The sequence below is a fragment of the Coptis chinensis genome, chromosome 2 (genome assembly GCF_015680905.1).
Source record: "Coptis chinensis isolate HL-2020 chromosome 2, ASM1568090v1, whole genome shotgun sequence".
NCBI lineage: Eukaryota > Viridiplantae > Streptophyta > Magnoliopsida > Ranunculales > Ranunculaceae > Coptis > Coptis chinensis.
In genome coordinates, this window is record NC_141457.1 from 97,177,761 (window position 1) to 97,195,384 (window position 17,624).

Sequence of the window (17,624 nt, forward strand, 5' to 3'; positions counted from 1 at the left end):
CATCATTTGCATCGTTTGTTGTAGCATGTTAGAGTTTTGATCATGCTGATCTTTCATCAAGTTAGAGTTTTGTTGCATAATTTGATTTCTTTTTTCCAACAAGGTCACTACTACTTTGTCTGTAGATGGTTTGAATGGAATTAAGGCTTGTTGAGCGTTCATGTCTGGATGTTGATAGTTCTGGGTCATGGGCACTAAACCTCTGTTCTGGTCATGCACCTAACTAGTTGAAGTTTGTAGTGGGCCTAACATTTTGATTATTAAAACCTAGAGATATAGCTTGTTGTTGTGGATTATAATTAGTGTTTTGCCTCCATTGTGTGTTAGGGTTGTTATTAAAAGCGCATACATTTTCTTGCTGTGGTGGTGGTTGTTCATAGACAAGAGGACAATAGAAGTCGTAATGTTCAAGACTAAAACAGACATTACAATGAGTAGAGTTTATGTTCACGACTGAAGTGGGTTGTTGTTGAACAGAGATTGCATCTACCTTTTTAGTGAGGGCATCGATAAGAGTTCTAAGCTCGGGATCAGGTTTAACCTCAAAAGAAGAAAAAGTGGAGCGGGAGACATTGTTACCTCCCCAATTGTTGTTTCTCTTAGATTGATCTTCTAAGAATTTATAAGCCTCCAAGGCTCCTTTACTAAAAAAACTGCCCCCATTCATGATATCTAGAACCTCCTTATGATGATGTGAAAGCCTATTGAATAAGACACGAACAAGTGTGTCTTTCACAAGATTATGATGCAGGCATTCAATGAGATGATCAGTGAAACGATTCCATGCCTCTGAAAAGGATTCATGAGGATTCTGGCGGAAGAAATAAATCTTTTGAGGCATTTCATCTGTCTTCAGTGGTGGGTAAAACTGTTCCATGAACAATTGAATAAGTTTAGCTCATGAGTCCACGGAGTTTGGCATTTGGGCAGTTAACCAAGACGACGCCTTGTCGGCTAGGGTGAATGAAAACACCCTAAGTTTAACTTGATCCGGATTTACGCTAGGATGATGGAATATAGTGAGAACTTGTTCTATCCTACACATATGTTGATCACTGTTATAAAAATCGGTTTAGGCGGTCTCTAGGCGCTAGGCAGTGCCCAACCGACTCGCCTAGGCCCTAGTAGTTTAAAAAATTGATAGATCGACTAGTCGGGTCTACGCGGACTAGGCGGGTTTAGGCGGCCTATAGGCGGTCCAGGCAAGTTTTTTTTTTTTTTTTTTTTTTTGAATGATTAAATGTCAAAAAATAAAGGCCCGTGTAAGCTTAAGATTTGAATGAGTTTAAAAGACTTAAGTCTAATGTAAATTATATGCCATTATAACAAAGAGTATGTTTTTATATAAAGTCAATATTTCTCAACTATTACGCATTTTTGTAATAAGTATTTTTGTTTGTGTTTATTTTTTGAGTTATGGTAAATGATTTTCTTCATTTCTTGTAGTATATATGTGTATTACTATATATATTAGAAAAAAAAAATTGCCTAGCGTCTAGCCCGTTTAGGCATTGCCTAGAAGGCCTAGGTGTTAGGCGCTCTTCCACTGCCCGACTATTGCCTAGCGTTTTTTAGAACACTGGTGTTGATAAGGTTTTTCGTGGTCTAAACCATGAAAAACTGGTAACAAGTTTAATATATTCGGGAGATCGAATTCGAAAATTCCCCACTAGGTCTGCAGGAACAATGCACGACTTAGGTCCATCGATCAGGGCTTTGTAAAAATCAGAGAGATGAGTCTCTGGTTCTTTAGCCATTGTTGCAAGTGTGGTGTGTGATATTCTAGATAGGCGTGTGTGTTGACGTTTATGATAGATAACGTTAGATGGTTTTTTCTTACTAGACTTTAATCTCATGCAAGGCTAATTAAGTCTAATATGAAAGAACAATAACAGCAGTCAAACAAGCCTGATTATACTAGAATTAAACTCCTCTGACATAAGAGATGAGGAGTGAAGTGAAAAAAAGAGAACCTGAATGCCTCCTTGCTACGCTTATGAATAACGTCTTTAATACGAATATCAGTGTCCTATAGAAGCTTGGAACACTGAACCATGCTAGTAATTATTTCCAATGAAAATATGAATTGTAACTAACCTATGTAAATCGGGCTTTCTTCAGAGGGACGCGAGCGCGTTCAATTATAAGGTAACAAAGCCGCGTGCGCGACTCTATTAAATTTTGTAAGAAATAGGCTTTCGCGATTTTCTGATGGGCTGGGCCTTGAAACTGGAAAAAAAACGCAAAACAAGGTTACTGGCCGGAAGTCAGGGCACGGGCGCGCTCTAATATAGGTATAATAGGGCGCGTGCGTTCTTCAAAAAATTTGAAATTTTTATAGTAGTTTGCTAAGACGTCCAGTTAGTAGCTTGTAAAATTTCAAAACAATCGGAGTTATGAAAATCCTTCTACTCCCCTGCAAAGGTTTGTGAAACAGTTTTCGAACACAATACAAACAACCGAATGGTTAACCAATCAAAACAGAGCCAAAGATCGCCAAAATGTTTTTGGAGACTCCTAACAGATAATCCGTGTTTTTGTAAATAATTTAGAGTAATTGAAGTCTACAAACCCTCCTTATTGGCTATTGTTTCAGAAAGTAAGTGTTGCAAAACTGCAGAAACACACTAAAAACAATCCACTAGTTAGGCAGTCAAAACAAATCATAAATTCTTCAAAGTTTTACTGCAAACTCCTTACTTATGATAGATACTCCTGTAAATATTTTAGAATTTTTGAAACTGCCTAAGTGACCCTACTTGTCTGTTTTTCTAGAAACTTACGATGTGAAAGCTGAAATACAGCACTGTAAAGATGGTATTAGTTCACAGGGTAAAACAACTAGAAAAATTCTGAAAAAGTTCCAGTAAATCAATAACACCTTAAAGATTATGCCTAAAAAAATTCATAATTTTCAGAAATTTAAAAATACATTTACCGCAGTATTCTTTATTGTGAGTCCGCAGTCTTAAGGGAGGGCGGGCGCGCTCTTAGTTTAAAACAGTGAATATCAAGTTTGAACAGTAATGAAATATGAGAAACAAGAATAAAAAAATTAAAATGGTGGGTGGGTAGAGAATGAGGGATTGCCCCTTTGATTCAAGCAATTGAATTCTTGTTTTGAATGAGTTTAAGATGACAGCGGCCCTATTTGATATACGTAAAATCAATACTAGATCTCTCTAACTTATTCTTACGTTATAAATTATTTATTTCCTACTCTCATATATATGCATGCAATATATAGAGTACGGAATCGTTCCACTCTTAACTCTCTAGGACTTAAACGAATTCAACTAATCAAACACAAGAAAACAGTGGTGAGAGCAATATTATGGATGTGAAATTGTACTACAAAACTAAATATATGAATTTAACTTATACTAATTTAATTAAAGCAATTAAATATGACTTGAATAAAATATGGAGAATAATAGGGAGAGATTGAAATCCACTTTTTAATTTCTTAACATGCTAGCATAGATTTGTATAGAAAACCCTAGTCTAGATATTCTCACACAAAGTTAAAATATAAATACTAGACCTTTAATGATCCCTAATTACTTTATACTATCTCTAGTTATAAACTAATTAGCATGAGAGAAAGTTTGTTCCCATTCTCATGGCAAATTCACTATTATCTAGTTTAGGTTGAACGCTTCTTATCTCTAAGTCAAGAAAAACCTAAACTTGAAACCCTAAACAACAATCTATACTAACAAATCAAGTCCTCTCAAAGCTTCATTCAAACTCTCTCTAATGGGAGTTTAATTTTGATTCATGGGACTATCATGAATAAAAATATGAAAAGAAGACATAATATAAAGATAAGCAATTGAATTAAATAATAATAATAACTTGAAAGTATTTTAATGAAGGTTTTATAGAGGCTACAATTATAAACCCTAACTACTTAAACTATACTAAACTAAAAAAAATGGGGAGAGAGAGCTAAATTATTCTAACTAATGGGAGAGAGAGATAATAGAGTTTTGTCTTCATTCTCTTTATATAGAAAAGGGTTATGTTTACAATTTCGTGCATGGGCTTTGGAGCTGTGTTTTGGGCCATTAAATCAAGCCCAAAACCTAATTACTTAAGTCCAAAAAGGGTTTCTCTACGAGAATTTATTGTAACACCCTTTTTGTCTACATTTACTATTCTGATTGGGTCAAGGCTTACACCATTAGAAAGCTCTTTCTGAGCCGGTCGTTTTGACATATAATAGGTCCAATTCCGAAGTCTAAGTCCAAAGATACGGAATGTGAAAGTTTTGTTTACTCTTCTACTCTTTTTCTACCCGCGTTGACTTTGACTTTTCAGCTTTGACTAGGCTTTAAAAATGTTTTTTTCTCCTTGAAACTTGGGCTTTAATCATATAATTTCTCTAGCAAGCAATTTGACTCATTTCTCTTGCAAAAGTGATGTATTTTTTCACATAATTGATTATAATACCTTAAACACACAAAAACACGTAAACATTATCAATTATTATTTATTATAAACATAATTGGCATAAATATAATACTATTAAGAGATTGAAACTATAGTTTTGGGCTCTTATCACATATGGGTGATAATTTTGCCCCTAGGCCCTCATTCCTCAACCCGCCCCGACCCGGCCTTCAAAATTGCATGCTCAAACCCTCAAAAGTTAGCCTTCATAGATTTGAGGGACGACCCGGCCCTCATACTTATAAGGGGTGGGCTAAGGCCTAGGTTCTGAAACATAAGTCCGACCCTCATTAATCCCTCACCAGCCCTCACTTGGCCCTCGTACGTTTTCTTGTTGTTTTACATTATATTTATGTATTATACTCTAATTATCTAAGTTGTATAAAACAAATCACTAAATTAGTTTTCAATAGGAGATAAATTAAAACATAATATAACATATGCGTTTTTTGTAATTGATTGAATAATAGGTATATAAGTAATACATAAAAGCAAATCTAACTTAACAACATAGTTAAGTATGAAAAATGTAAATGTTTTAAGAGTATCATCTTTCCGCCATCTCTATTTCTTTTTTTGTTTTTCTAAAGATATAAGAATTAGTTTTGTATACTTAGTTAAAATTGATGTACATAATCAAAATATGATAAAAATAAATAAAAAATCACAAAAAATAATAATAATAAATAAATAAATTAGTAAAGTATAATTAGACCAGGCCTGACCCGCCCCTCATTTGGCTCTAAAAAATGAGGGTCGAGAGGCGGATTAAGGACTTGAGTTTTCATGTTTGGCCCTACTCAACCCGTCCCTCAATACAAAATAGGAGTGGGCTGATCCGGCCCTCAATACAAAATAGAAATGGGCTGACCCGGCCCTCAATACAAAATAAAAATGCCAATCATGAAAAATTTCATGGTTTGAGGGCCGGGCTAGCTTTTTATCACCCATAATTCAAGATTCAGAGATAATCCCATTAAATTAAATTGACTGGACATAGCACCTAAAAGGGGAATAATTGAAATATTTGGCAACCACAAGGCAAACTAGTATTATTTTGGGTTATTTTGGAGACACACATATCCAATTGTTCCAGAGTGATTCTGAAAGATAACGCAGAAGATTTAACAACTGCAAGTGTTATAACTTTAAAACAACAACTAGATCAAACTCCAGATCTTATCTAGCAGCACCTAATGATAGTATGCTTAAAATATACCTAACTTAGTTCAAAATAAATACGACGTATTAGTTCAACATCATAGGGGTGTGTTTTTTGGCAAAAGAGTCTCCTTGAAGACATGCTCTTTTTTTTTCGAGTCTAATCGAGCCTTATCTTCACAATTCAAAGTTCAAACTATAAGAATGATCAGTCTTTGCTTAACAATTTAATTTCTTTTGCCACGTGTTATTAGATCAAACTCATGAAAAGGAAAAACGTTACAAACATGTGGATCTAATGCTGCATGATGTCGTGTACTGATCCAAAAATGGAATATAGACAAATGAAGAAGTGGATAAAGAGGAATGCAATCCAATCGAACCTGATGACCGGACTCCAAGCAGACAGCTCAATATACTAACACTATATAAAAAAAAAAGTGTATACTGTGTTTTACTGTAGTATCATTAGTTTGTACATGAATTTATTAAATTCGATCAATTCTTCGATCATATCTATTTTGAGAATATGGAATATGGAAAAAAATAGATGGCAGAGCCAAAATTACGATAAAAATATATAAACAACTAGAAAAAATAATGATACGTACAAGATCGAAAAGCTTTCTTATTCATTACCGACCAAAAAAAAAAAAAGCTCCTCTTGATCCTATACCTTCCGGGTTGCTGAGTTTTATTGACTTTAGAACTGTATCGCTTTATTGGCTTTAACAACTATATTTTAAAGGGATCTGAAGTTCTTGGACTGGGGGCCTTAGAAGTTAGAAGTGTTATTAGGTGCGATTGGACGTCAACTATGGTCAACCCCCCATATTTTCAAACTCAGTGCTTGAGGGAGTTGAAGCAATGTCATACATGAAAAGTTTTATTTTTGCCAAATAAAGGTAACTTTTGACTTTTTGAGAGGCCTTTCTTTCTTCTTTTTCTATTTTTTTTTTAAGTGAAAATTTTATTAATAATAATAATGAGTTTTACAAATAATTAGGACAAGCATGCAATAAGCTGTGCCGCAAGTCCTTTCTGAATGAGAAATTCTATCCTCCTAAAAACAAACTCGTTAGAACCAACTGTCATTACGTTGCAGTCCATAATTTTTTTTTTTTTTTATTTTTTTTTATGAAAGTTTTTTTTTTTTTTTTTTGGTAATCATTTACAATATTATTAATATGAACAAGAGGTTACATTAGCATTCCCTTGCTCCAAGATTTGTTGTATCCATATTGGAGTTATATCAGTTGGTAGTACATACTACATACTGATAATCCACCTCCAGTGCCTTTATAAGCCAAATTGGAGAGTCATTTGTCTAGTTATCGGACTGTGGGTTACATGAAGCATAAGCTGCTAGCTTATGTGCTACAATATTACCACTTTTTTGAACATAGGTTATTTTAACAGAGTTAAAAAGTACAAAAAGACTAGCTGCATCCGAGAGCATTAGTTGTGTTGGCCATGTTATATTGCAGGGCTTGTTTTCCAAGTAATCTATTGCAACCTTTGCATCCATTTTCACTAGTAGATTGTCGGAGTGATAGTTTGAGCACTATATGATGGCTCTGAATAGTCCGCAACATTCTGATTCCTCTGCACTTGTTGACCAGCTGGTGGTTGTACCTGCAGCCACAATTTTCCCTTGGTGATCTCTCAATATATAACCATAGCTTGTTGAATTTTGTTTATTATTAAAACTTACATCCACATTTAATTTAAGGAACTCAGGTGGGGGCGGTTTCCATTGGATAGGAAGAGTTAAATTCTGACAAGTCATTTCCTGATGTTGGTTGTTCTGACTGTCAAAGAACAAGGAGATGAGCTTACAAATTCTAATAAGAGATAGTGTATTCTTATGATGCAGGATGTTGCACCTCTCCAACCAAATATTGGCATAAAGCAATAAACATAACTTAGTCCACATTTCAATCTCTATAGGCCAATCTTTTGGAGTTTTAAACCAAAGATCAATCCAACTCTTGGTGGTGTAGTGCTGATAGACTTTCAATTTAAATAACTATGGTGTATGAAATCATAAAGCTCTTGAAAAGATGTGGAGAACACACACGCCCATGGTGGCATGGACACTCATTGACTCACACGTCCCAGTCAAAAGAATGAAGGCAAAGAAAAATTATAAAAATGGCACTATTCTAGTAAATGAAAAAAAGTTTGTTTTAAGTTATCACAATTATAATTTAACAATTTAGATAAGGTAGAAACATTTCAATAACTGCAACTGGTCTCTTTGATTTGAGTTTCGTGTTTCGTAATGTCATGACTCATGGTTCACAGTCTTCCTTCATGCCTCATTTCAGCATAGCTTTCCCCGTCCATACTCTCACACATAAGAACGATGCTTCTCAATCAATACCACCAGTTGAAGTGGGGAGTTGCTACGGGATTGAATTCCGTGATGGAAAGCTCGTCCAGTAAGAAAATTTATTAATGAAAGGAATTGTCAAAGACAATACAAATTATATTCTTTTTCATCTAAATTGATAGTAGGTCCTAAATGGACTTTCTATCTTAGTAACAAGGTCTGGTCTACTAGTGCTCCATACTGAAGTGTCGAGCAATAAAGTGAATCCCTTCCTAGCTGCTGCATCCGCACTAAAGTTGTCTTCTCTCCAAACATTGGATAGCATTGTTAGAAACAAGGTAATACTAGCCTATTAATTTGGTTTCAAGACACAAATGACATGGGGCACAATTTAGAGAGGCATCAGATAACGTTCCAGACATGCTCCAAGAATGCCCTTTAGAAGCCCTTACAATATAGCCCAGATAGCTAAATAAACAGGCCATGAACCCATGAGTCCCCTCCTCCAGCAAAAATCATGTGAATTGAGATTTCCACTCATCAAACCATCAACCCCACACACGCTACAACTGCAAAGACACTCAATCAATACGTTTATCACATGCTCCCCAAACGTCCACGCAGTTGAAAATCTGCTGCATTGTCTGTACTCTGTAGCCACAAAAAAACCTGCCTTACGTACGAACCACAACATCACCTAACCCCTTTCTCACCAGTCACCACACCTCAGCTACTACTGTTTCCCCGCCAACATACGTTCGTTTGTATTTGTTTTTTTGCGTTTTCGAAATAGTTTAAAGAGCTAGCAATAGTAGTTGAACAAGTTAGGTTTCTTTTTACTTCCTTCTTCTCTAAAGTCTAACCTCTCCTCGTAAACAACGTCTCATTTTTAAAGTGGCGGAGACTACAAACCCATCGGTTTTATTTTTCCTTTCCTCATTATTTCTTAATTTTTCTCTCTCTTTCGAAAACAATGGCCATTGTACGTGATTCTCTCTTCACTTGTCGTCAAATCTTGAATAACAAGGCTAGTCTTGTTTCGAAAAATAGATTTTTGGGAGTTTCTGTATGTGTTCCTAAACTAGTTCCTGTAAGTGTTAAGGTTTGTAGTCATGTAGTTCAGTCAGCATTACAAGTTGGTTTAGAAGAGAAAAAGAAGGTGACTAGTTTAGGATTTGATGTGGTGACAGAGAGAGAATTAAAAGAGAAGGGGTTTTTAGGATTGAGAAAGACGAAACTTGTGTGTACAATTGGTCCAGCTTGTAGTTCGTTGGAAGATTTAGAGAGACTGGCTTTAGGTGGAATGAATGTTGCTAGGTTGAATATGTGTCATAATACTAGGGAATGGCATAGAGATGTGATTAGGAATATTAAAAAGTTGAATGAAGAAAAGGGATTTTGTATTTGTTTGATGATTGATACTGAAGGTAGTCAGATGTATTTGGTTGATCATGGTACTGGTTCCTCTGTTAAGGCTGAGGTAATTTCAATAAAGCGCTGTCTTTGCATTTTTGTTTTCGGTTTTATATACATTGAATTCATGTTTTACATTTGATTGGAAGAAGAAGGAATTTTAGGACTATTGTAATTTTTAGAATTTAAATGCTTTCTTATTAATTTATATCTTATTTACTTCGTAATAAAAACAGGACGGTTCAGTTTGGTTGTTTACAACTGAAAAGTTTGAGGGTTCGCGTCCGTTTACAGTTCAAGCATACTACCAAGGCTTTTCTGAAGGTATGTATTTAGTCATTAGTGTAGGTTGATTCATGTTTTCGGTGCAGCATAGGGTGATATACATTATAGTTTCCTAATTGAATGTCGTTCAGGTATTAATGTGGGTGATGAACTGGTTATTGACGGTGGAATGGCGAGCTTTGAAGTTATTGAGAAGGTTGGGAATGATTTGCGTTGTAAATGTACAGATCCTGGGCTACTCCTTCCTCGTGCCAAGTTGAGTTTTTGGAGAAATGGGAAGCTTGTGGAGAAGAATTTTGAGCTACCTACCTTGTCAACAAAGGTCTGTTTTAGTCGTGTGCATAGTTAAATCAGTAAATCTTGTATATTGAGTTTGATGGAAATCCTATGAACCGTAACTTAGAAAACTTCATCAATGGAATGTAAATCATAATTAGTGACTTCTTATTTGTGCAGAAAGATTCCTATATGATAGAAAACACATGTGGTTCATAAAACCAAAAACTAGTGAAAAATGTCCTAAAAATTAAAAAAAATATACCAAGAGTTCAGATTCTTCTCTAATTTTCTTTACATAATATTGTGAAGACTCTCAGAAGTTTATTATGACATATGAAGATGATTGTCATGCTACATGGTTTCTCAAAGAAAGAAGAGGGAGCATGCAAGTGGATAGGTTTGAGAAGCCAATTGAGCACTCACCTTTTCGATATTCGACATCTCTACCTGTCTCTAGTTAAAAGGAGAAATCTCAGATGAAAATGTTTGCTCATTGAGTATATAGCTTATGTAACTTTTATCGTTGTCATCTCTTGGCAAGCATTCTCAGCTTATCGTTGTTTTTATGCTGATTTACGTTGAAATTCAAAAGTTTTTTTTTTCTCCAAGTTACTCTTTCTAATCTCACTATTCAGCTTTTATCGTATAATTACAGGACTGGGCTGATATTGACTTTGGGATTTCTGAAGGTGTTGACTTCATTGCCGTTTCATTTGTAAATGATGCTAATGATATCAAACTTTTGAAGAACTATCTTTCCACAAAATCAGCAGAGTAAGAAAAAATTTCTTCATGGACTTGAGTTTTCTGTAAGTTTGTTTATCAGATTTGTACAATCTGAAGATATAAAAAACTTGGCTCATGTTGTGAAAATGACTACAGAACAAATGTTGTGTGTGTGCATTGTTGGTTCTTATCTTTCTTTGTTTATTTTATTTATGATATTACTATTAAAGCAATATTATTGCTATTGAACCAGAAATGAAAAAAGTCTGGAGAAAACGAGAGAAAATAGTATACAGCCTTTATTAGGTTTGGCCTTCCCTCACACGCCATCTTTATATGGGAAAATAGACAAATAGTTCGGTTTACCTCATAGAGACATTAAAAAAAAAATACTATCTAACAGTATCTCACACATCTTCAGCCTGTAAACTCCCCCAGGAAATGTCCCTTAGAACTCTAGCATTACTAGTATAGTTCAGTATATTGAAACCTCTTCTTATAATATAAAATCATATTTGACTGCCCTTATTTTCTACAATTGTATATGAGGCTTCGTTTTTTGGAATATGGTAGTACAGCTATTCTTCCACTAACCAACACTCTGTTACAAGTATTATTATCAATCATTTTGTATGGCTAAAACCAAGCGTGTTTTTGAGTTTGAGTGAGTACTTCATGTTTGGTTTTCTAGAAAACGTAAGTCTACTTTAAGTTGGTTGAATACTTTAGTTTTGAACCATTTGAATATTGTAATTTTCTCTAAGACGATTTGTCATTCGCAGTTACATTAAAGTGTTGGCAAAGGTGGAGAGCGTGGAGTCTCTCAAGAATTTGGAAGAAATTGTGGAGGCTTCTGATGGTATCATGGTGGCCCGTGGTGATCTTGGAGTGCAAATTCCGCTTGAACAGATTCCAACTGTCCAAGAAGTAATTACTCGTGTATGTAGGCAATTAAACAAGCCTGTGATTGTGGCTTCTCAGCTTCTTGAGTCGATGGTTGAATATCCGACACCTACACGTGCTGAGGTATTACAATTTCCCCTATATACTAAGTCCCCAAAAAGTCAGGTTCAAAAATGCAGGACCATTTTAGAGAACAATTTACATGCAACTGTGTTGCCTTCGGGTGTGAAGCTATAAAACAACTGATATTGTCTTGTGGCACTTCTGAATTTTTTTTGTCATAAGATCAAATTCAAACATCATTCATGAACTTTTAAAAACTGATTAAGGTTATATACTTATCAAGCTTTTAAAAACTGATTAAGCTTATAAACTTTGCTGAAAAAGTTGGAAGCTCATCTAACATACTTTATATACCAATTCATACTGTCACTATAGTCATTATTGTTTCCATAAAATCGCAGCTTCTGGGACCACTGATTGGAATCCTGTTTGCTACTCAAATTTGTTTTATAGTTCGGTAGCATTTAGGGTTTATTTAGATATAGTTATTGTTTTTTCTTAATTATGAATTTAATTTAGTTTAGGAATTGGTTTTCTTTTCAAGGAAGTATAGGAGATTGGTTGTTTATCTTATAGGATCAACTGTAAGTGAGTTACAGAGAATTCAATGAATTGAGTTGTTAGTTAGGTAGTTCATGTATAAAATTCAGCTGTACTACTTGGTGGAATTTGAGATCATCAGATCACAATACCCTGAGCCAGGGGACGTGTCTTTATTGCCTTCCTCATTACCTGAAATCTCGGGGGTTTCAGTCTCTCGCTTGGTTTTTTCGGAACAGTTCTTTGTTATATGTATCACTCTTAGAAACTAGTCTACTAAATGCAATTATATTGTTGTAGATTACTGGTACTGTCAGCTTTGTTGCTCTTTTCTCAAGAACACACTATAGTTGTACCTAGCTTTCAAGGTAGAGTTTATGTCTACTTACTAGGTTGTAATAAGTAGGTGGCAGATGTTTCTGAGGCAGTGCGGCAGTATGCTGATGCTTTGATGTTATCTGGTGAGTCTGCTATTGGCTCGTTTGGAGACAAGGCTCTTTCTGTCTTGCGAATGGTTAGTACTCGTTTGGAACTATGGAGCCGTGAGGAAAACCGGCAAATACTTCTCTCCCAACCTCAGCTTGGAGTGTCTTTGCCTGATAGGATTGCTGAGCAGATCTGCAACTGTTCTGTGGAAATGGGTATGTCTTGTTTTCTTTATTTTATTTGTTTTTTGTTTTTCTTTTTCTTTAAACTGATGTAACTTGTTAAAGTTTTAGTTTTTATTTTATGAACTTACTAATGTTTCCAGAAGCATCATGTTTATGTTATTGGTTGTAAGATTTGGTAAGTTAGCTAGATGTGTGTAGTTGTGGAACCTCGTGAAAATGTTTATAGTGCAGTTTGTCTTAGAGATTTCTCAAGGAAGTTGATATAAGTATGAGACTCTCCCAAATGGATTATATTTTAGTTGTAACTAGAACTCATAATTAGTTTCAGTTCAAGTGCTTTTAAAGGAACAGTAGGAGTTTTTTTTTCCTGCTTAATAATAGTTGGAGGTTTGCCATTTGAAAAAACTGTGAAAGTTAGTTTATATGTACAATAATGAATAGTTTGACTTAGTTGAATGGATGAACCAAGATAACATATCCATAATAGTTTTTATGTTTGGAGACAATCTTACTAAGCAACTTGACATTTGGACAACTGGAAATACAGATAAATGGATTTAGTAACACACACACACACGCTTGTTTTCTATGTAATTATATTCTTTCCTTTGGAACTTGTTTGGAAAGTGTCACTGTTCTGAGGAAATGAAAATAAAACTTCTTAGTTGAATTTTTAAGTGGTATAGCTGCTGAGGTTAACTTGGAAAATAAACAATTTTATTCAGTAATTGATGAACTGAGACAACTGACATGGTTTCTGAAAAAATGTTTTTATGTTAAATAATACTCTTTGTTGTAGTCCAATGTTTGTCACTTGACTGCTGGATTCCTTCTGATACTTGCATTATGTAATTTATATGCAGCGAACAATCTTGGCGTGGATGCCATCTTTGTATACACAAGATATGGTAACATGGCCTCACTTCTGTCACGCAACCGTCCAAACCCTCCCATTTTTGCATTCACTGACAGAAGCTGCACCAGGAAGACTCTGACTTTGCAGTGGGGGGTTAACCCTTTCCTTGTTGAGTTATCAGAAGACATGGAAGACAACATTCTGAAAACCTTCGACCTTGTCAAGTCCAGGGGGATGGTGAAAGAAGGAGATGTGGTTTTGGTGGTCTCAGATGTCATTCCAACCACTGGAGCACATTCTGTGTTCCAATCGATCAAGGTGAAGGTCATAGTTTAGTGGAGATAATGCACTTCACTAGTGTGTTTAATTATTGATTATTAAGAAACCAGTGGAAGAGACATGCCGAAGCTGAGGTTACAATTTTCAACCATTTTGTATGTAGATGAATATACTAAATGTTTTGTACAAACTTCTAAACCATTAGCGTGCACACGTTTTAAAGACACTCTCCAATCAAAATTTTATCCATGAATAAATACAGAAATCCTATATTTTTTGTAGTGGATGTAACTTTCATCAGTCAAGGTGGTATTGAGTCTGGTAAGCTATGAACATTTTGCATCTCTTGCTGTGAGTGCCAAATTGCATGGTAACTATGTAACTCGTAGTTATCTTTTTTATTTAGCTTTTGCACATTGGAAAGTAATAGAGCCCTGAATGGTTTAGACTTCACTTAAGGCGTAATCCATAGAAACAGGGAGGGAAGTTGGCATTACGATTCTGGTCATTTCTGCGAGTACTAACATGGAGAGGCAAGAAACTTCACTAGCACCCTTCTCACTATAATGACTTTTAAGGACAGTTAGTGAATCTCCTAACGGAATTGTGGATAACAGTTTCAACAGATGTGGACAATCCATTCTAGACATCTCTGTCCATCTCTCCATGTCTTTGATAGCGTTCCTCAACACCAACTTTGTGAGTTTCACCCCCTGCGTTCTTAGAAGACCATTTAAAACGTCTACAGTTCCATCTTCGTTTTTGGACATTCCATCTTCATTTTTATTCTGATAACCAAAACGGAAATGTGCCAGCAATATGCTAAATCCGACTACTGGCATGTATAATGCTACAACCAGCGTAAAAATTATGATGGCCAACATGGTAGTTACATATTTAAGGATTGTTTCGGCAATAACCTGCTTCAACACAACGAAAGCAATGGTAAAGAACGCACTAAGAAACAGAGGAATTTGATGTTGGGGGAGATGAAACTGAACCAAATAATGGCCACGTCACGCAAGATCTATTCTCAGGGATCAAGTTTCCACGTAGTTCTTATGAAAAATAGTTTGGTATTTATAGAGGTAGAGTAGAGAGTCCTTGTAGCTCAAGTAATCTTGTTGCTTGAGTAATAAATAGTTTGGTATTTATGATAGAATAGAAGTCCTTGTCAACTTATAATTTATCTTTTGAGTAATTGTGATAGAATCAATTTGTAAAACTTATAATTATCCTTTTGATAAGAAATGAATCCGGACATAAATCAACGTATATTAGTGGTAAGCCAATGGTATTTAAGGTTGGAGTTAATACGAAGTTAATTCGCCCAGCACATTGATCCATGATATTGCGAATTGGGCTTTAGCCCTGTTGATTACATAAATAAAATAGAGACCCCTACTAATGGACGTTTGCCACGTAGGTGGGGGTCGAAACAAGGATTAAAGTGAATGGTTTGGGTAATCGTCTCAGGTAGAAAGGAAGAAAACGCCATATATAAGTTAGTAATGTTGATATGCCAAGTACTCCTTGGCTCCCTTGGCTAAATAGAAACAAACGTCCATTTGTCGCTGCAAAGTTCTCCACCCAATACTGAACACGGCCATCTACAGCCAATGGCTACAGTAATAAGGAAAATAGTGATGATTTGGCTCACTACCACTATCCACATTGACCATCCATAATCAGAAACTCCGCCACAAAAATCCAAATTTTTAAAGGCAAACGTCCTAAGCAAAACTTCTATTAGAACCATTGAACAGATCGTGCAAATCATGCAAATCATGCAAATCATGCTCACGACATCGATCATGAAATGGGATTTTACAAGCTATAAACTGAGGGCTGGATTGATAGGCGTACAAGAAACAGATTTTCAGTCTTTGTAGCATACTCCCTTCACCTTTTCTAATGAGATCTCTGTTACTATCATTGGTAGACCCCTTGTGCACATTTATAATAGAAGATTCCCACCACAAAATAAGGAGCAGCGCCACCATGAAGAACAAGATAATGGCATGTTCCACAATGAAAGAGAATATGATACCAGTGGCCATTTGTACACAAATATTGACAACAATAGTAACCACAAAGATGGTCAATGCCCCCAAGTTTGCCAGGCATTCAGATTCCCTATTGGTTCCAACTGAAGGCACCAAAACTCCCATTGATACGCATATAAAGATAGTACCAGTGAGCTTAGATAATTGATCCTGGACACTAGGCATTGCAGTGGTGAGATCTACTGGTAGTTTTGTTGCAATCGCAACAAGTGTTAAAGTAATTGCATTAAGCGAAAACAGACGGCATGGTAAACATGATTTCTTATTGAAAAAAGCAGACCAGATGTCATAAATCACAAGAACGAAACATACTAATGTGGACGCTGCTGTGTATAAACCAATCAATGGAACTGGGTTAGAATACTTACCTGTATCTATCATGGTTCCGTTCAAGCACTGATGTGTTCCCATTTAGGTCTTCAGTTAATTGGTCGTCTTTCTTTGTCTCCTAAGTCCTAACTATGTGTATGAAATTTTATCTAGACCTCTTTGAGAGAATGTGTGAAGTTAGAATATTATATTTAATAATAACCTGCTCGCAATTGAAACAGTAGCGCACGTAACCTGCCCGCTATTTCAACTCTTACCAAATAAAAAAAAGCGTGCCGCAAGTGAAATCACAAGCACAAATCACTCCCCGGGTTTCCAAACTCTTTGAGACCAAAAAATCGAGGAAAAACCTATAAAATTGAGTTTCTTTTTCCCCTTTTTCACTATTTACTTGTTGTGAATAGGACAATGCGAAAATATCGTTATCCACAACAAATAGATCAATCCTACACAAAGATCGATCCTTCTTACTAGACAAGACTTCAACACCCTCCAAAGTAATCCCAACACTTCTCAATATCAAATAAACAAGTATCTAAAGTAAAATAATTAATGTAAAAGAAGAACAAACCACAAGACGAGATATATCATGGTTCGGCAATTTGCCTACGTCCACACTGCGAGTTCCAAACTTTACTAGATGTCTGGAGTAACATATTACAAGTCTCTCAATTCACTCACAAAGAATGAACACTCAACTCACAAAAAATTGCTCACTTATAATCTCTCTTTTTCTTGGTTTTGGTTAGGTTTCTACAGAAAAAACCTATATTTATCTTGTTTTTGGAAAAACTTCAAACAATTTTTCAAGCCGAAATACTGATTGGGAGCTGGTCCTCCCGGCCAGGCAAAATCGAGCGCAGGTCATGATTAAGCGCCTAGAGGTCGCCAAAGGCATGAGCGCGCCACACGCCTTGTCTAGGTATAAATCGAGCATGGGTCGCGCTCTTATCACCAAATAGAGAAAACGTCTTTTTCTCTACATTCTCCACCTCGGTGAGGTTTTAACACAAAAAACCGAGCCAAACACATCCAGCAATAACACATCCAGCAAGGAAGACTCGCAGTCAACTGCCCTGAAGGGCCATGCCGACAAAGGGCTCTTTTAAGCATGTAGGATTTGGAGCAAGTCCAAACAGTGTTGGAACTTAACTCCGATAACAACCTTTGTCAACATATCAGCAAGATTGTTATGAGTGTCCACTTTCTCAAGTGCTACATCACCATCCTCAACGACATCCTGTATAAAATGATAACGGACATCAATATGTTTGGTCCGAGCATGATGAACTTGGTTCTTCACCAAATGAATAGCACTCTGA

At 35.8% G+C, this 17,624-nt stretch overlaps 1 protein-coding gene, 1 long non-coding RNA gene and 1 other non-coding gene across 3 annotated transcripts; 2 read left to right on the top strand and 1 right to left on the bottom strand.

Moving 5' to 3' along the window:
• The first annotated feature begins 737 nt into the window (after positions 1-737).
• On the top strand, positions 738-843 carry LOC147519385 (small nucleolar RNA R71). Its single transcript, XR_015214608.1, has one exon. It is a non-coding gene; the product is annotated as a small nucleolar RNA R71 (small nucleolar RNA).
• A 6,047-nt stretch (positions 844-6,890) lies between these two features.
• Positions 6,891-7,427, bottom strand: LOC147519386 (uncharacterized). Its single transcript, XR_015212183.1, has 2 exons — positions 7,331-7,427; positions 6,891-7,251 (listed from the first exon to the last, which is right to left on the bottom strand). It is a non-coding gene; the product is annotated as an uncharacterized LOC147519386 (long non-coding RNA).
• A 1,027-nt stretch (positions 7,428-8,454) lies between these two features.
• On the top strand, positions 8,455-14,178 carry LOC147519387 (pyruvate kinase isozyme A, chloroplastic-like). Its single transcript, XM_086590985.1, has 7 exons — positions 8,455-9,431; positions 9,601-9,688; positions 9,781-9,971; positions 10,584-10,702; positions 11,437-11,680; positions 12,567-12,801; positions 13,635-14,178. Exons 1-7 carry the CDS (start codon positions 8,925-8,927, stop codon positions 13,961-13,963), a joined length of 1,713 nt encoding a protein of 570 aa, XP_086447111.1. The 5' UTR covers positions 8,455-8,924; the 3' UTR covers positions 13,964-14,178.
• The last annotated feature ends 3,446 nt before the right edge of the window (positions 14,179-17,624 follow it).